This window comes from Panicum virgatum, chromosome 5K, assembly GCF_016808335.1.
Source record: "Panicum virgatum strain AP13 chromosome 5K, P.virgatum_v5, whole genome shotgun sequence".
NCBI classification, from domain to species: domain Eukaryota; kingdom Viridiplantae; phylum Streptophyta; class Magnoliopsida; order Poales; family Poaceae; genus Panicum; species Panicum virgatum.
The window spans coordinates 16,554,701-16,574,119 of record NC_053140.1 but is presented as its reverse complement, the minus strand read 5'-3'; the positions used below and the strand labels follow the sequence as shown (position 1 = coordinate 16,574,119).

Sequence of the window (19,419 nt, the reverse complement as noted above, 5' to 3'; positions counted from 1 at the left end):
CAGGAGAGAGAGAGAGAGAGACGGGCACCGGCCGCCTTGCTGGGCCGGGCGTCGCCATTGCCGGAGCATGAGCTCGAGTCGGCGGATCTGGACGAGGCGGCCTGCGCGCGCCGCCACCGGCCTCCGCCTCTGCGTGCCTGAGGAGAGCCGAGCTCACCAAGGGAGGAGAGAGGAGGAGCACGCCGCCGAGCTCGAGCCCACTCCCCGGCCGCAGCTCACTGGACGCTGAGTGCAGGAGAGAAAGGGGAGGGGGGCCCTCGCGCGGGCCTCAGTCGCACGGCACCCTGGCGCGGAGCTCCGCCAGCGAGCCGCCGGAGGAGGGGATGGGAGCTCGCCGTCGCTGCGAGGCCGCCTGAGCTCGGATCCGCGCAGCGGAGGAGCCGAGCCAAGCCGAGACGGAGGGGGAGGGCAAGAGGCGCCGGCGCCGACGGCGAGGGAGGGGGAGGGAGGAAGGGCGCCGGCGTGTGGGGAAGAAGAGGAGAGAGTGGGAGGAAGAGAGGAGCGCCGCGTGTGGGGAAGAAGAGAAAGGGAGGAGGTGGATAAAAAAATCTGATTTGTGGGTCTCATATATGACTGTTAGTTGATATAGAATAGAGATATAGAAAATAAATGGGGGTAGCGAAACTAAATAAAAAAAGAGAAAATTTCGATGACTATGCAAGAATATTTGTTTTAAGAAAATGAATTTAGAGTACCACTTGAGCGGATAGCATAAGCCAAAATAACGCGGGTGCAGTGGATGCACGAGGGCATATAATAGGGGTTTAAATTAGGTGCGTTAAATCCTATTGATCAAGTACTTTAAACAGTTTTTACTTTTTGAGTATAATAAGAGTGGATGCTCATATTTTTTTAATTTATTTTGAAATTTATCTGGTACTCTTAATTTCAATTTTTTAATGGGACAAGGCCTTGTTCGTGTACTTTCGTTAAAAACAGTCGAGTGGAAAACCAAAAGAAAATAAAATGACCATTTCTATTCATATTGAGTATGATAACTCATATTTTTTAATTTATTTCAACCGGTACTATTAAGTTTAATTTTATTAATGTGAGAAGGCCTGTTCGTGTATTTTCGTAAAAACAGTCCACTGGAAAACGAAAAGAAAATGGAAAATGAATTCCTAAACTTTCCTCGAGTAATTTTCTATTGCTCCCGTCAGCCGTTTTTTCACCTCATAATTACCGAACTGTGAGTTTTAGCACCTTGTGTTTGCGTCTTATATAAATGTAACTAGGCGTATAGCCCGCGCAATTGTGCCGCTAGTATTGAAAATTCAAAATTTTGCATGTCGTTGTATTTTTACTTAAAGGTTATACTATTTTTTTTACCATAAATCATTCTGTTCATTATTGTAAATTATGTCTTATTGTTGATTAAAATAATTCAACTATGATCTACCTATAATAACAATTTGATTTATTGAGTTTTAATAATATTATGCAGATAATTATTCTTATTTTCATTTTACTTTGATTGATTGTTGTTAGCTTTAGTTTTTATTAATAATATATATTTGTAACTGATACATAGCTAAATGATATTTTATATTTAATTTTTTATAATGACATTGGTGGGTGGTTTTTAATTAGGCACAGGGATATTTTATGCTAATTTTTATTGTAATAGCAGTGGTGGGTAATTTTATTTTTCTATTTTTTTCGATTAATGTGAGAATTTCTAAGCCTTGAGAGCGAATGTGGAGACTCCATTTGTTGGCCAAATAATAAGATAATAGATAGGATTCTGTTTATTTTTTGATTATACGCTCAAATTTCAGCCCATTTGCCTCCTCTTTCTCCTTGTGCCTCAACCTCACGAACCATGCAGCAGCACCTTGTCGAGGCCCAGCCACTCGTACACACGTTGGAGACGGTGACTAGCATCCTGTTTCCAATTTTCAGCTGGTTGATTTGGGTTTGGTTCTCACTCGTTTTATATTTGGTTTAGGAATGAAATGATTTTATTCTCCTATCCACTCAAAATTTCATCACCAGAAAACTGCAGAGCGATATGTTTGTATTGTTTGAAAAATCGAGTGAGACAACAACGAAAATTCACTCCAATTTTTTTTTTTTTTGACCAGGAATTCACTCCAATTTAGACAGGAAAGCTCGTTACTTCATTCACGCAGCCGAAGAAAATGCTCCGACGTAAGGGCAAGCTATTATGAGTAAAGCGCCAGAAGAACTCACTCCCAAACCATATTGGGCCATGATCTTCCGCCTCTACATGGCCACGAACTGACTACCACACCAGTTGGGCCGGCTGCTGCCCATGAGCACCGCCATGCCTACGTGTTCCGCCTGATTTCTCCTCTGCTTCTCTCAAGCCCTAAACCCATGGCGCCGCCGGGCCCCTCCGCCGGCGTCCGCCTGCTCCTCCTCCGCCGCCTCCTCTCCACGGGTACCGAAGCGGCGGCGGGGGCTGCTGCTGCGCCCACCGCCGCCGCCACCGCCACCGCCACCGCCGCGAAGGCGGGGAATAAGGGGGACTCGCTGGCGCTCTACCGCCGTCTGGTGGCGCTGGGCCGCTCCGGGGAGGGGAGCGTGTCGCGGGCGCTCAGCAAGTGGGTGCGGCAGGGTGGCGCGCTGCCCGTCCAAGATCTCGTCGAGCACGTCAAGGAGCTCCGCAAGTACAAGCGCTATGGCCACGCCCTCGAGGTACAACCGTGGATCGACCGCCCGTTCGATTGAGTCTGATCAGATAGTACCTTGGTGGTTTATGGGACGGGCGCTGGAAGAGTATATGTGAGATTTTGCGGAAGCGAGTAGCAATCGACCTAATGCGATGCCTGCACCGGATGCCTGCACCGGAGATGGAGATGAATCGTCCAGTGCTTTGCTGGAATTACCGATTATTTTATCCTGCGAAGATTTGCATTTAGTAGCGGACCATTTCCTCTCTGGTCATGGCACAGATCAATGGTGGTGATGGTAGAATCCTAGTACAGTTTGAGCTGGTCCTGCTCAGGATGCGCTGTTCAGCCCTTGGTAGTGTCAGTGCCTAATTTAGTTTTTTGTAGTTTCACTTTGAATAGCAATGTTGCTGTCTTGCTGAGTCCACTTATTTCAGTAGGCATTGATACACTTGTTGGACTGGTACTTCGCCTTTTTTTTTTCTCGAACATACTTCGACTTATTTAGGCTATTCAATTAAAAACGTTTCAATTTAGTTTTTTCATGTGCTACATTTCTTCATTCATACGCCAATCATGTTCATGTTCGTTTGTATTTGGGTATGCTGCGCTGCTGTCATTGTACTGCTTTTATTTTTTTATGCCCAGAGACGCATTGGTAAAGGCCGGAGGTCAGCTTGACCAAAGGCCACTTGATTGAATTGAAACTGAATTCTCAGGTTACATGAGTTCCTGGTGGTTGCTGTGCTATATAGCAGCAGCACACCAACTAAAGTGCTAAAGCAAAAGTAGGCCAAGGCCCTTCAACTTGGAAGCCAAGGCAAGTCTAAAGCAAGAAAGTAAATTGCATAAAGTAAGATACAAACACTAGGCTTATATGGCTATTGCTTCTTAGTTTCAGCTTGCAGCTTTAGGATGTGCTTTTATTCTCTATTTGGGCTCCCAAGCTTTCCCTGTGAATTGTTGTGGTTTATATTCATTTGAGACCACACATATCTTTACTAATATCGGATATAGTAATTGATTATAACACTTTTTAACTACTAAGAAAATAACAAAATATTTCAATGCAGTTGTTTAATATTCTCCCGATTGGATTCCTAGTGTGCCACTTGCTCACGGCACATCAAAGCAGTGCCACCCATTTTACACTGGATTTCTTTTTGCTATTTTGTAAAATGCACTTAATTGGAATGATATAAGCATGGTAGGACAGTGTGTTTGCTATCCAAATCTATGTCAGCTCAACTATACCCTCAGTAATCGTGAGTCGCAAAATATTAGTATTTCTTAAGTTATCAACAAGTCATGATTCAGGGTTCTTTGTACATCTTCTGTTGATGGTCTACTTATGTTAGTAGTACTTAAATTATAATGTGGTGTCATTCTCATGCAGCTGATGGACTGGATGGTCAATGCAAGGGGCACGACCATGTCACACGCTAACCATGCAATACAACTAGATCTTATCTATAAAGTGCGTGGCATTGAGGCAGCTGAGGCTTATTTTGCTGATCTCCCTGATCCAGCCAAGAACCATCGAACTTATGGTGCACTTCTTAATTGTTATTGCTCAGCAAAAATGGAAGAGAAAGCAACAGATCTCTACAACAAGATGGTTGAGCTTGGCATCTGTTCCAGTGAGCTACTCTTCAGTAATCTGATGTCCATTTACATGAAGTTAGGCCGGCATGGGAAGGTCGATAGTCTCTTTGAGGAAATGAAGGTGAAGAATGTTAAACCGAGTAACATGACATGCCGCATTCTGATGACCAGCTATGCACAATCAAACAAGATAGATGCTATTGAAGAACTTCTAAAAGAAATGGCAGAAAAGGATGTGGCTCTTGGATGGTCTGCATATAGCACACTCGCTTCTATCTATATAAATGCTGGCCTGGTTGAAAAAGCAGAGTCTGCTTTGAAGAAACTAGAAGGGCTTGTTGGTCCTGATGATGGTATGCTACCTTTTGATTTCCTTATAAGCCTCTACGCTTCAGTAGGCAATTTGAGCGAGGTCAACAGGGTATGGGATGTGATAAAGGCCAAATTCTCAAAGGTGACCAAGAGAAGCTACCTTGGCATGCTTCAAGCTCTTTATAAGCTCAATGATATTGACGGCATGAAGCAGATTTATGTGGATTGGGAATCCAATTATAAATTCTATTATGTGAGGCTGACAAATATGATGATTCGTGGGCATCTGAAGCTTGACTTGACAGAAGAAGCAGAGGCACTGTGGGAGAAGGCCAAGGAAAAAGGCACGAAGTTCGACTCCAAAACATGCGAGCTATTTCTTGATCACTACATGGGTAAGGGGGGCATGAACTTGGCACTGAACTGGTTGGAGAATATGATTAAACTCCCCAACAAAGCAGGGAAGCTCGATCAGGATAAGATCCACAAGTTCCAGAAGTATTTCGAAGAGCACAAGGACGCAGATGGTGCCGAGAGGTTCTGCAACTGCCTGAGAAAGCTAGGGTGCTTTGACGGGAAAGCGTACGAGTCCCTCCTGCGCACTTACTTGGCTGCAGGTAAGGAAAGCTATTCTCTCCGTCAACGGATCAAAAATGATAAGATCGGGATCTGTTACGACATCTGGGAGTTACTGAACAGGATCGGCGACAAGGGATGATGAGATGCATATTTATCTTACCTCTAATTTATTGTAGTGATTGAATCATAAATGACCTCTTACATGAGCATCATAAAGCAAATTTGATAGATCCAATCCACCAGTTTGGGTGTTCTTTGGCTGTCATGTAAAGGGGGTAGCGCATGGCTGGTAGGTGGTGTTCCAGCTTTTGCTGCTCTTGCAAGAAGCACTAGGGAGAAATGAGATTCTTCCAAGTGCAACGTGAGGTCTTGTCTAGCTAGGCTTTTTTGCGATACCTTTTTCCTACTTTTTTTTCTAATTGAAATTGCTGTTTCAGACTCGATGTACTGGAGCGAGAATCCTCTAGTACAGAGCCGTTGCCCTTTCCATGTCTTGTGGCCAGTGTGCCATCAGGTTGATGTCCTGACAATGATGTGCATGCTCGCGAGAAGTGTGGTGTGGACAGGTCTCTGTGAACAGGGCAGCCATTCGTGCTGGAAATAATTGGGACTGTAGTCCAAGGCTGTCAAGTGTCAACAGGTGATGGGTTGCCTTGACTGTCTTGTCACACCGTGTAAATTGGTGAACTTGATACGAAGATAATTTCGTTCTTAGCAAAGGAGTACAGACAATTTAATCACAGTGCCTCATCGACTTTTTGCTTGTGCAAAAGCCAAAATAACGCGCGTGCGGGGTGGATGCCGGAGGGGATGTTCACATATATAATATAGTAGGGGTACTTTCAGCAGTTTTACTTTTTGTTTGTAGGGGTATGCTCTTGCAACTTGCAAGTGCTACTTTTCCGTGGCCTGGAAACATTGCAAATGTTCCAACATGAGTATACAGATCTTTGAACTGTTTACCTGTGCGTAAGGCAAAATAATGGAATAGACCTCACTCTCAACGAACCCATGTATTTTGGGGAAAATATGATCCCATGTAATAGGGTTAAAATCTGGTGTTTAAATGAGCGGTCATAATTTACATACACAAAATATTTCCAACAATTATATATTTTTTATTTGTAGGTGTATGATAGAACAGGCCCTCACAGGTGTTACGGGCCTTGCATCTGTTAAGGGTAAAATAGTCATTAGGTCTAGTCTAGGGTTCCCCTTGTACACTCTATATATATCCCCATGGGCCTCAATACAATATATTCTTCCACTCTATTTCAAATCGTGACATGGTATCACAGCTCTAGTGAGATCCGTCCGCCACCCTTCCTCCTCGTCGCGGCGCTGCCCCTGGGAGCTTCATCTTGCTCCTGGGGGCGGCATCCTCATCCCCAAACCCCGTTGTGGCTCCCCTCCGCCGCGTGCCAGACCGCCAGTCGCGGCTCCCCTTCGCGTTCATCAAGCAGCAGCAGCCGTCGTCGTCGTCTCGGCCGGCCAGATCTGCGCCGCGCCCTCGTCCTCAAGCAGCAGCAGCCGCGGATCCTTCACTCCCACCGCCGTCGCGGCCTCCTCGTCCCCGTCCGCGCGCCGCCAGTCGTGGCCGCGCCCTACCTTCTCCGCCATGGCAACCGCCGCCGGCTCCTCGGGCCAGATCTGGCCCTCCCCGAGCCGGATCCGCCCCGTCCGCGCTGCGCCCGTCGTCCTCCATCGTCGCCGTCTTCCATCGCCGCCGCCGGGCCTCCCCGAGCCGGATCCGCCCTGTGGGGGCTGGATCTCGGCCATGGCGGCCCGTCCCCGCCCATCACCGCCCGTCGTGGCCCGTTGCGGCGTCCGTCCCCGCCGTCCTCTCCGTCTTCCACCACGCCGCCCGTCGCGGCTGGGTGTCGCCGTCCCCGTCCGCCTCGTCGTCTCCATTCCCGCCGCCAGTCGCGGCCTCATCCCCGCCGCCCGTCGCGGCCTCATCCTCGCCGCCAGTCGCGGCTCGTCGTTGTTGCCTGTCGCGGCCATCCTCATCCCCGTCCGTCCGCCCCTGCTCTGCTTTGCCCCTCGGTCCGTCTGTCGCGGACTGTCCGCCCGTTTTGCTGCGGCTGCTCAGCCACTGCCCTGTTTTGCTGCTGCTCTATTTTGCTCGTTGCTTGCTGCTGCTACTATCCATAGTATAATGTCATATTTCTGCTGCTATCATCCAAATCGCATTCCATCAGTGTCAAGTCTAGTGTCCAAGTCCAAGTCATGCTTCACATCGTCCAAGCTATGCAGTCCACAATTTCAATGTCAATCAACCAGTCACCCTGTTTGGTTAGCTGAGTCCCGTCGATTTAGCTAATCCTGTCATGTCCTTGATGCGATATTGCCCTCTTGGTCCCTTTCGTAGCTGTCTTGCTACACGTCATGACCAATGGCCGTCTTCGTCGTCATCAAGACCCATTGCTTGCCGTCTTGCAGCAGTGGCTTATGCATCATCCATTTGGTTCGATTTGACGCATCTCACACATTGTCAAGTTGAAAGTCTCCAAAGCAAGCTTCCCGTCGAAGAGTCGATGTACTGGTTTGTGAAGACTTGGTTGTTCACCACTTGTGGAGGAGATCGTTCTACAAGACATGTTCAGGAGCTGCACGCTTCAACGACATCCTTGTTGTTTTAGGACTTTGGATGTATTAGTCATGTTTTAGTGTTTTTCTTATTCTCTTTCAACTCATGTACTTAGTACCACTCTTCAAATGCAACGTCATTGCATTCACGTTGCATTTGAGGGGGGGTGTTAAGGGTAAAATAGTCATTAGGTCTAGTCTAGGGTTCCCCTTGTACACTCTATATATATCCCCATGGGCCTCAATACAATATATTCTTCCACTCTATTTCAAATCGTGACAGCATCATCTGTGGACGATGGCACATTAAACTGAAGTTAATCCATGACAGCAGCAGTATTTCTGCTACTATGACTCTATGAGTAACCTTGTAGACAAAAATGGTTACATGATTAAGTCCAGGGAAGCTCACAACACCAATTGCTCAAAGGAAAACTAGCTGCATTAAGCTAACACTATATTCTTATGGCAAAATCACAGATCAAAGAACCCTAAAATCACCCAGGAAAGATTACATAGAAGATGTTAGTCTTATTCTTCTCAACAGGAGTGTCTAATTTACAAACCAAGCCAAGAGACATGCATCACGCCTGGATTTTCAACTCCTCGGGGCTACTTTCAGGGAGGGGGCTCACTTGCCCCCTCCAGGCCCTCCCAGCGTGAGCACAACGTCGTGCAGGTCGCTGCTGCCTCGCTCTGGTTCGGACTTGACGCCCTTCGCCGGGAACCCTTGCCGCGCGTGGTGGGCGCAGTCTGGCAGCACGAAGCCCGTCGCCTGTGGCACCTGCCGGGGGTGGACCGGGATGGCGTGAGCCAGCAGTGGCCGCTGCTGGGGGGGCACGGCCGAGCTCGAGAGGATTTGGTGGTGCACTGCCGGTCTCGGAGCTGTCACTCCAGGTCCCTGAGATGGGAAAAACGTCAAAAACATGCAAAGCATGTGTGGAGTAGTTAGTTTCCAGGAAGGGTTTACTTACTGGAGCAAAGAGTACGCCTCTGAAGAGTTGGCCATTCACCACGGCGGTCATGAGGTACCCTGAGTCGAATGCTCCGTCAATTGTCCCATGAACCTCTGCGCCAATCTGCAGATTAAGAAAACATGTCAATAGCCATTAAGAAACAGGAATGATACCACCGAACATTTCCCTGTGTAGAAAGTGGTGTGATAAGAGTGGCATACCAGGGGTGGACCGGGAGGCCGGGGCTGCGGTTTGTGATCGGATGAAAGGAACTGCAGTTCCTGCCGATGTTGTGGTGCAATGGTGCGGAGAAGCTGATCAGTCTTCAGAGGCCTCGACGAAACAGCTCCAGGTCCAGGAGCCCTCAGTGTGCCATTGGCACCTCCAGGTCCTGGAGCCCTCAGTGTGCCATTGGCATTGAGGCGAACGAATGGTTGCAGGGCTGAAATGGACGTGTTAGGAGAGGATGAAAGCTTGTGTGCTCCATTCTGCTCCTGGTCAGACTGCGACGGTGAAGAATGTTGGGAAAGAGACAGTGAGTGCTCCTCTTGCTCTGACTCAGGCTCATTTGGACGAGCTTCACCGGTTTTTCTTCGTTTCACATGGCCATTCTCTGAAAGTGCCAATGATGTATATAACGCATACGTGTGTAAGCGTCACAAATATAACACTGACATAATAGAAGCTTTGTTTTCCTTCCCTTTTTTAACTTACCAAGGCCGCGCAGGAATGGGTTCCTTTGCTCGATTTCTGCTTCTCGAGGTTTCTGAACCATTTCTCCATTGCTCACACTTGCATCTTTCTGCTGCATTGTCTTATATGTCAAAATTGGTGCTTATAGAACAAATGAATATCAAAACTACTAATGGCAAATTAAGCTACTCACAGTTTCTGATCTCAGAAATTTCCTTTTCTCCTGGCTCCAGTGATTGCTTAGAACCTTGCACATTGAAATGTTGTAGCGGCCATTTGGATGCTCAGAGCCCAATTGCAGAATGAGAAGCTCATTCAGGGGACGCTCATCTTCACCGCACCTGTATTTTCCAAGGTACATCAAATTGTTTGTTAACTATGATGCACTGGTTTTTCTTTTCATTCCCGAATCCTACAAATGAATCTGTTCCTGCAAACTTACCCTCCATAGATTGCAATGTCAGTATTCATAGCTACCGCTGTATGAGAAAACCGTCCCTGTGGTTGCTGCCCGCATACCTCAAGCTGACTCCACGAACGGTTTGCGACATCGAGAACCCAGACATCGCTGTAGTATTGTTTATCACCAACTCCTCCAATAATATAGACCTACACAGATGTGCTCTGTTCAGGATCCAGTGAAAGAGTTCTCTTGCACAATTTGTTAATGCTGTTTCAGTAACTGATGTTAACCTTAGAACCAACGCTGATAGCTGCATGACCTGCCCTGACGCCAGGCGATGCTCCCTTTACTGGAAACTGCAAATCAATGAAATTAAGTTAGCAACACGATAATTATGCTGAGACGAGCTGCACACTGCACTGAGAAATTCCTGTCTGAGCAGAATCTTAGATAGAGTGCTCGTACTTCTCAAGCTGAAAGAAGCAAATGCATTTTGCGAAAGATGAATACGCATTTTGAAAGTCCGCATGAAAGATGAATAGGCTCCTGGGTATTTTGCGAGAACTCTAATCCTGCAAGTCACCATCACATTTTGGAAAGCGAAAGATAGCGGCAACCAGTCTACACCAGATACATGTGCATCTGGCAGCGCTGTCACATTTCAGCCACGCCACCATACATGACAAGGACGCGGCGCTTACCCTTGACCACGCCATGGTGTCGACGTCGAGCACGTCCACCTCGCCATGGTACCGGTCGCCGCAGTCCCCGCCGTAGACGAAGAGCCTGCCGCCGACGGCCACGGCGCCGTGGCTGTCCCTGGGCGCCGGCGCGTAGTCGCCCTTGACCTCCGGCGTGGACCACGTCATGGTGGGCACGTCCAGCACGTGCACGTCGCTGAGGTAGTTGCTCTCCCCCTCGCCGCTCCCGCCGAACACGACGAGGCGGTCGCCTCCGACGACGGTGACGGTGTGGCTCTCCCGCGGCGACGGCGGCGCCCCCTTGCACTGCGGGCGGGTCCACTCCCCGGTGCGCAGGTCCAGCGCGTGGAGGTCGTTCACCTTCTTGCCGCCGTTGGTGCCCCCGAAGACGAGCATCCGGTGGCCCACCAGGGCGGCGCCGTGGCTGTCCCGCGTGCCCGGGCGCTGCCCCGTCGTGGCCATGGAGCTCCACGCCATGGTCTCCACGTTCAGCGTCAGCACGTCGCTGAAGTGCAGGCCGCCGCAGCATCCCTGATGAAGATCATGCCATTGAACAATTAATTAATCTCCAGTCACATCCAACGAATTACCCCCGCTATTACTGCTACAGTACTACTAAAAAGAACAAACAGATCGCGATTGCAGATTCGATTGACTGATCCGTGATTTGAGTTGGGTGGGTCGATAGTTGAGCAGAGGAACAGCGCCTTGGTCGGTGCAGTAAGTACTCCCGATCGGACGACGTGAGGTGGTGCTCCTGTCAGCGTTGCTCGCATTTAACATTTTCTCTGTGCGTGACCACACCGCCATCACAGCATACCAATCAGGAGGAAGCTTAAACGCCGGGGTGGGGTTGTCCAAGCCCAAGCGGACGGGGGAAAGAGAAAGAAGAGCGAAAAGGCCCTGTTCTTCCCTTTTCCGCTCGTACTCCTGCTGCAGTGCATTTGCCGCTAACTTAGCAGCTCTCAGCTAAATGAGAATGACTGAATCTTTTTCTTTTCTTTTTGTTGAAAGACGAATGACTGAATCTTGGTTCGAAGAAGAAAATTTTGAGAGGTCTCAGTAATCAGAAATTGTTCGTGGGCGGTGAGATGTGAGAAACTGGCAGTAACTCAATTCAACGAAAGGCGCACCCACTTTTGCTTTACCACCACTGCCACTTTTCTCATTATCACGGAGGAATATTACAGCAAGGACCAAGGAGCCCCTCACTTTTGGTGAAAGCTGCGGAAACACTTGATAAGCTTGGTTCACTCGGTTGCTACATCGGCGGGGATCGGAGGTGCAAGCAAGAGGACAAAACGCGGCTCCAGAGAATGAACACCAGAAAAGATACAACTTTTTCTCCAAAAGAATCCCCTCCTCACCTCACCCAAAAAGAAGTAAAAAAAAAAGGTCAGAGCTCATACAGCATGCATGGTGCTGATGAATTCGTGAAAGAATTGTAGGGGCGGAGAGATCGCCGCAGAAGAAGATGGGGGTGACGAAGACGGCAGGGGAGGTTGAGGGGCGGCGGATACGTACCCCGAAGACGTAGACGACCCCCTCGAAGAAGCAGGCTGAGTGGCCCCACCTCTCCGGCGGGTTGAAGCCGACCACCTTGGGGTAGAGCCACATTGCCTTCCGCCGCCGCTCCATCCGGCCGCCGCTTCGCTTCGCTTCCGGTTCCCTCCTGTTCCTCTCTGGATATACTATCTGGACTCTGGACTCTGGAGAAGAGGAAGGAAGGAAGCAGGAGGGTGGTGGAGAGTGGAGACAGAGAGAGAGAGACCGAAGATATGGAGCAAGGTGAGAGGGACCAGGGAGGGAGGGAGGCGTCGCTGTTGGTGATGCGATTTGCCACAAACCAGCAGCAGCCAGCAGCCCTCGGCTAGTGAGGCATCACACGTCAATCAGTCGGGGGAGGTGATGTGGACATGAAAAGATAGGGCCTCTCAAATCATGTCCAAGGTTCTTTTCTCTCCTCCTCCCTCTCCAGTCCAGCGCCCTCCCAACTGTGGGGCGATCCGGGCCGGTCGGCGCACAGCGCTGGCGGTGGTGGTGGTGGAGCGGGGCGGCGGCGACGGCGAGGGGCCGAGGGGGACACGAGTGACCACGCGATGCAAAGGCAGCAGGCGCCCCTGCTCCAGTGGCTCCGCCACTGCTGCGCTATCTCTGTAGTCTCCAGTGTGGTGCCACCGCGTATGCGTGCGCAGGCAGCAGCATCTACTGAAGAAGGGCAGCAGCAAGGGGGTGCGTGCGCGTGGGGAAATGTGTGCGTGGGAATGTTGAGGAGTAAGGGTGGTGAAGGGTACAATATTTTAAAATAGAAAATCTAAGTACCGGGTCTTAAAAGAATCGGACTCTAATTTAATATAATTTTGATCTAAAAAGTTTAAAGATTTTGTTGTGCTGTGAAAAGGCCACTAAGCCCATGGCCCATTACCACTCTCAGTGAGGAGAGTATATCCAATTGCGCACCTACATCTACATGGGCTGTGTTTAGATACGAAAAGTGAAGCTGAAGAGAATTGTAGCACTTTTCGTTTGGATGTAGTAAATATTTTTTCTATCATGGACTAACTAGGCTCAAAAAATTCATCTCGCAATGTACATCCAAATTGTGTAATAAGTTGTTTTGTTTACTCACATTTAGTGTTCTATGCTTCTGTTATTTGTTATATTTAATGTTTCGATATGATTTCAATGTGACGGAAAAATTTAGAAACTTTGGAGGAGCCATGGACGGACGGAGGAGAGGAGCATGGTCAGGCCCGAGAGGGGATTTGATTTGTTTGTCCAGCCAGCCAGCTGAAAATGACGGGGAGGGAGAGAGAAGGCCGCCGGGGACGGGGCGGCATTGGGGCGTGTGGACGTGGTGCGAGTAGGGCCCTGAAACAGTTCTCGCTCCATAAATTCCGTAAACACAAAAAAAAAATCATCGCATCGAATGTTTTGACACATGCATGGAGTATTAAATGAAGTTTATTTACAAAATTTTTTCATAGATGGGTTGTAAATCGCGAGATGAATCTAATGAGCCTACTTAATTCATGATTTGCAATAGTGATGCTAAAGTAACCATCCGCTAATTATTGATTAATCATGGATTAATTAGCATTATTAGATTCGTCTCGCGATTTACAACCCATCTGTGCAAAAAGTTTTGTAAATAGACTTCATTTAGTACTTCAAATTAGTAAAATTTCAACGCAAAAAATTTTTACGCTGGAACTAAACAGCGCCTATGTGACCAGGGGGAGCGGCGTCTGATCGTGTCGCTCGCACGTCCCGCGGGCGAGGCTGCGGTTCCGTTGTTTGTGGGGGTGCGCCACCAGAGTTCACCAAACCAGTGGGAACCGGACCGGTTTGATCTTACCAGTCAAACTGGTCCGGCCCGGTTCCGGTTTGGGCCGGTATCAAACCGGCCCAAATTCAAAATTTAAATTTAAATTCAAAAAAATGAAAAATTCTCAAAAAATTACTAAATATACTTCAAGGTGCGACGAATCTAATGGTGTCAAATTTTTCAAAAATTCGTTCATTTAGTATAGTTTGCGGGAATTTGAAGTTAAACAAAAAAACGTGCATACAAAAGTATGCAAATATAATGTAAAAGTAGTACAAAAGAGGGTTAGAGGGTTCATTTAGACTAAAATATGTTATACAAATATTTATTTAGTATACTTTGCGGGCATTTGAATTTAAACCAAAAAAAAATAAAAAAATTTGATTTTGACCGGTTACCAGTCAAACCGGACGGTAAACCGGTCAAACCGACCGGTAAGCCGGTCGAAACCGGTTGAACATGCGATTTTGAATTTGATTTTGAATTTGACCGGTTTCCGGTCAAACCGGTCCGGTAAACCGTTACCGGACCGATCGGTTTACTCAACCCAGGCGCCACCGCGGCCCGGCCGGAACATGGGTTCCACAATTCATTTAGCGGAGGGTTGAATCAAACCGGCCCGGCCATGTTCGGTTACGCTGTGTATCACGACTTAGATATACGAATGGATGATGGTACCAAACATGTTTCCTGAATTACTTGAACTGCTTTTTTGAAAAGGAAATACGGTACACCAGTGAAATACTAGCAGCAGTTGTACCTGCGTGCTGCTGCGAATAGATGCGGCGCAAAAGGGCCATCAGGAGGAGCTTCCGCCGCCACCTGTTGCACCACACTACTACAGAATTCTATTTTGCGAGGCACTTAAAATAGGCCTCCGAGGTGGGCACATAAAAAAACCGCCTCGGTTAATGCCTTCAATTAACCGAGGCGGTCGTTTTTTATTAACCGAGACGGTTACAAAAAAACCACCTCTTAAAATTGATTAACCGAGGCGGACGTATTAAAATGTCAGCCTCGGTTAATACCCCTATTTCCGGAGGCGGACGTCTTATAAAATTCCGCCTCGGTTAATAGCCGAGCCCAAATGGGCCTATATGAGCCCAATTGCTGAGAACAGCTATATAAGGAAGATAACCCTCGCCTTCTCTATCTCTCCTCTCTCTCTCTCTTTCCTCGTGCTAGCACTCCCGCCGTCGCCCCATTCCCTCCTGCTGATCCTGCCTCCTGCCCCACCCTCCCCTCCTGCGCGTGGGCGCGGCACGCGGATCCTTGCGGGGAGCACGCGGCGGCGGCGCCCGTGGCCCCCTGCGGCGGCGCGGCCCCCCTGCGGCGGAGCGGCCGGGCGCGGGGGCGCGGTCCCCCGGCGGTGGCGCGGTCCTCCTGCGGCGCGACCCGGCCTCCCTCTCCCCTGCAACAGGTCCGGCACGGCTACGGCCGCCTCCCTCTCCCTGCAACATCTGGCGCGGTGGCGGCCATGGAGGCGCACGCGAGCGGCCTTGGCGCCGCCAGAACCGGGCGGCGGCATGGATCTGGTAGGGCGGGCGGTCCACGACGGGCGGGACCTCCCCGGCGGCGGCGTGACCTCCACGGCGGCATGGATCTGGGCAGGCTCGAGCGGCGGCGGATCCGGCCCCCTGGATGGGCTCGGCGGGCCCTGGATGGGCTCGGCGGGCCTGTCCAGGGGCTTCCTATTTTTTTTGTTTTTTATTTTATTAACCGAGGCGGGCAGTCCAACCACCTCGGTTAATGCTGATTAACCGTGACGGAAGCTCCGAGGCGTTTGCAAAAACCGCCTCGGTTAATGCTTTTTGCCCGCCTCGGTAAATATTTTTTGTAGTAGTGCCACTAGATTAGAGTTTAGAAGGATACCTGGATTATGGATGGAGGGTTGCCGAAGTCCGGGGCTGCCGGACCTGTAAGAGGGGGTTATCGGACCGGTGGTGTGTCGATCGAGACAACGGTGAGGCAAGGCTATGTGAGTGCTGCCCGAAAGGACGGTGGGGGATTAGCGGTCAGGTAGGGATGGTGGCGGAGGAGCATTGGAATAGGGAGCTTCAATGACGGTGGTGGATGGAAGCGGTTTTGAAAACTTTGGGGTGGATACCGGTGGAGGTGGATGAGGGAATGGGGAGCTTCGGAAACCTTGGGGTGGTTCTTGCAGGTGGTTTTGTATCTTTTTTCTAATAAAAGTAAAAAAAAGTCTAGTTAGATCTAAAAAATTAAAAGTAATTCATTCTAAATTAGAAAATATGAAACAAATACTATTTTTTAAAAAATATAACCGAATCTTAGTTATTAAAAAGTAGTAGGCGTAACTACAAGCGACAAAATATTATGAATATAAAAAAATTTAGATCCGAATATCATGCCAATAGATAGTTTGTATTTTTAGAAAACTTTTATACCCATTTTGTATTTTTTAACATAAAATGAATTAGTTATGGTTTTTTGTTCAAATTTGAATATTTTTAATTTTCACAAAATGAAAAACCATCTAAGAGGCTAAATTTGTCCGGTTTCAACAATTGGATGGTCTATATTATCCAATTTTGTAGTTGAAAGTTTAAAATAGAACTTTTGTGATAGTCTCAGGGTGCAAACGGGACTTTCCCTTAACAAAATAATAAGGTGTTCGGAAACATTTCATTCTATACTTTTATAACATTGAATTTATTCATGTGGAACCAATTTTATTAGATGGGAACACTACCAAGTATATGACTTTGCTTTTTTAGGAAATTTTTGAAATATTACATAGAAAAAATAGAAACAAAGAAACGTTCCTCGATACATATCCTGTTGACAATTGTTCGACGTATTTCAAAAAGAAACATGAAAATTAGTTTTTTCTTCTAAAATAAAATCCTTCTATCTCTTCAATCAATGGAGACTTGGAGAGATTACTCCTTAGTTTTGCATTCAGTAGTAGTAACCGGGTAAAAGGTCCCCTGATCGTTGAACTGAAACAAACGCCTGCTGACATCTCAAAGAGACGGAGTGATAAATGGAGCAGATACCGGCGCTGTTCATCCAAGCTACAGTACTTTATCCAAAGCGGTTTACAAGCCTTGTTTAGTTCCCCAAAAAGCGTTCAAAATTTTTCACTCACGCACGTCACATCAATTCTTACGATAGATGTATGGAGTATTAAATGTAGTTAAAAAATATAATTAATTGTACAGTTTGGTTGTAAATGACGAGACGAATCTTTTGAAATTAATTATTCTATTGTTTGACAATAATTGCCAAATAAAACCGAAACGTACTATAATAACTTTTTCGCGAACTTTTCGCGAACTAAACACACTCCCCCGGTTCAAGCACAACCACGACCGATCCAGCGATTCACAACGCCTCATCTCATCTGCACGCGTAAAACACCCATCTGACGGCGACAGCAGCCGAGTAAAAGGCCGGGGCGCTCGTGGATTTTTTAACCCCGCTTGCTCAGCGCTCAGAGCAGAGTGTTGTTTCTCTTGCCGGGGTCAATGCTCTGGGCTTGTTTGGTTCACACTATAAACTCCTAGTGCACACAAGCTGAGAAAAGGGCCCGTTTGGTTTTTGTAGGGCGTTAGTGAATAATAAACTTTGACGGTTTATTATGGTGTCAAATAAAGTCAGTTTACAAAACTAACTCCAGAACCCCCGCGCTAGTGACCCTGAAGAATCTAATGAGGCCTTTGACCACGCGATTAGAGTATGGTTACTGTAGCATCACTGTAGCAAATCATCGATTAATTACCGCCATTAGATTCGTCGCGAAAAGTTACGCTCATCCCTAAAAAGATTTTGCAAATAGACTTCATTTAGTGCTTCATGCATGCGAGATTCTTTTTTCGGGAGTGTGCGTGCTAGAATTCTTGCCGATCCAAACAAGGCCAAGAATCTAGCATGTATTCGGTGCTAAATGAAGTTTATTTATAAAATTTTTTCATAGATGGGTATAATTTTTCACGACGAATCTAATGATGGTAATTAATCGATAATTGGCTATTGTGATACTACAATAACCACCTCTAATTATGTGGTCAAAGATCTCATTAGATTTTTCAGAGTTCCTAGTGCAGGTATTCTGAAATTGATTTTATAAATTGACTTTGTTTATCTGTCGCCGTGAGCATAGGACGCGGCTGGCTGGATGGACGTAGGAAAGGGGTTCGTTCGTGACACGTTCGCGTCACGTCAGGGACAGGTCTAGCTAGCCCCCCTCCCGGTGCAGTGTGGTGCCCGTACGTGTCCGCGTGTGCGATCACCATCATGTCATGTGTGTGGGTGAGGGTGAGTGGCCGGCCACACGGCCGGCCGCTGGGTGATCGCGCATCACGTCAGGCTCGAGTGGAAAGGTCCAATCCTGCGACGAGAAATGCCCGGACGGGCGGAGGTAACCCCTGAGTCCCTGACGATGGAAAACAATCAAATCTTTTGAAGTTACAAAAAAAAATCCTACTCATCATATCCTAAGATTCAGCTAACAAGTACTAATTTTGTCCCATTTTTGGATCATTGAAGAATCGCAACTACTGATATCGAATTCATTCGGTCGAAAATATTTTTTAATAAACATGCTGCTGTTAAACAGGGTGGGGATTTTTTTAAAGAAAAATTGTTACCGCACAGGCAAATGTACCACAATCCTTTGTGTACAGGAGTATCAAAAATACATTTGTTAGCCATTGGCACCAGGGTAGTAGTAGTAACACACGGTAGGATAGGACGTCCTAGGACTCCTACCTTACCTTGCCGTTGAAGACACTGTCTTGCACCCGTCCTTTTCCTCGCTCGCTCTGAAAGGGAAACGGCGAGGGAAGGGTACCTTTCATGAAAGGGACCAAGACACTCACCACTGGTGCCTTGTTTAGTCGTCTAGTTGGTCATTTTGTGCAGGGACACTATTTGTTTTTGGTCGCCCAATTAGAGGTCACGTCCCTGTTGATGGAGAGACAGAATTGATAGAAAGGTGATGGCAGAGACTATGTATTGTAGTATCATTTGATGGTAGAGCCGCCTGGCAGTGTAAGGAAATTAACAAAGCACATCCAGGCGCGTTTAGTTCCCAAAAATTTTCACCTCGAAATTTGTGACTTTTCCTTTAGACACATGCATAGAGCACTAAATATAATTAAATAACAAAACTAATTACACAGTTTGGATGTACACGACGAGACGAATCTTTTGAGCCTAATTAGTGCATGATTAGTCATAAGTACTACAGTAACCCACATGTGCTAATGATGCGGTCAAATGCCTCAAAAGATTCGTCTCGCGGTTTCCAAGTGAATTCTGAAATTAGTTTTTTAATTAGTATCCGAAAAGCCCTCCCGACATCTGGTCAAACCGTTGACGTGACACCCAAAATTTTTTTGTTTGGGAACTAAACGACCCCTTATCTAACGCATTCATTATGACGCATTTAAGTCCATACAACCATTAATACAGAACTTCAATAATTGAAAGCAGAAGGTTAATTTGCTTAAAAAAACAGAAGGTTAATTTTTACTACTTCCCATGTGCTTGCCATTGTCCTAATAACCTACAGAGCTGCTGAAATTCATCTTTTTTTTATCTACAAATAACTATTCCGCCAGTATATAGTATAAGCAGCAAAAGAGCT

At 47.4% G+C, this 19,419-nt stretch overlaps 2 protein-coding genes across 3 annotated transcripts; one reads left to right on the top strand and one right to left on the bottom strand.

Moving 5' to 3' along the window:
- The first annotated feature begins 2,254 nt into the window (after positions 1-2,254).
- On the top strand, positions 2,255-5,622 carry LOC120706671 (pentatricopeptide repeat-containing protein At4g01990, mitochondrial-like). Its single transcript, XM_039991362.1, has 2 exons — positions 2,255-2,664; positions 4,036-5,622. The coding sequence occupies exons 1-2, from the start codon at positions 2,344-2,346 to the stop codon at positions 5,272-5,274; spliced, it is 1,560 nt and encodes a 519-aa protein (XP_039847296.1). The 5' UTR covers positions 2,255-2,343; the 3' UTR covers positions 5,275-5,622.
- Positions 5,623-8,030: 2,408 nt separating this feature from the next.
- Positions 8,031-12,446, bottom strand: LOC120706669 (kelch domain-containing protein 2-like). Of its 2 annotated transcripts, none has more exons than XM_039991360.1 (9): positions 12,002-12,446; positions 10,478-11,008; positions 10,067-10,132; positions 9,816-9,982; positions 9,567-9,714; positions 9,395-9,485; positions 8,902-9,293; positions 8,699-8,803; positions 8,031-8,625 (listed from the first exon to the last, which is right to left on the bottom strand). In XM_039991360.1, exons 1-9 carry the CDS (start codon positions 12,113-12,115, stop codon positions 8,356-8,358), a joined length of 1,884 nt encoding a protein of 627 aa, XP_039847294.1. In that variant the 5' UTR covers positions 12,116-12,446; the 3' UTR covers positions 8,031-8,355. The 2 variants fall into 2 exon arrangements, with proteins under 2 accessions (XP_039847294.1, XP_039847295.1); XM_039991361.1 differs by having other exon boundaries at positions 8,037-8,625; positions 9,395-9,482.
- Positions 12,447-19,419: the final 6,973 nt, after the last annotated feature.

Coding starts and splice junctions, on each gene's coding strand:
- LOC120706671 (XM_039991362.1), top strand. CDS start 2,344: ATGGCGCCGCCGGGCCCCTCCGCCGGCGTCCGCCTGCTCCTCCTCCGC. Junction 2,665..4,035: donor GCTATGGCCACGCCCTCGAG/GTACAACCGTGG, acceptor ATTCTCATGCAG/CTGATGGACTGGATGGTCAA.
- LOC120706669 (XM_039991360.1), bottom strand. CDS start 12,115: ATGGAGCGGCGGCGGAAGGCAATGTGGCTCTACCCCAAGGTGGTCGGC. Junction 11,009..12,001: donor GGGTCGTCTACGTCTTCGGG/GTACGTATCCGC, acceptor GATCTTCATCAG/GGATGCTGCGGCGGCCTGCA. Junction 8,804..8,901: donor GGCCTCCCGGTCCACCCCTG/GTATGCCACTCT, acceptor CTTAATCTGCAG/ATTGGCGCAGAGGTTCATGG.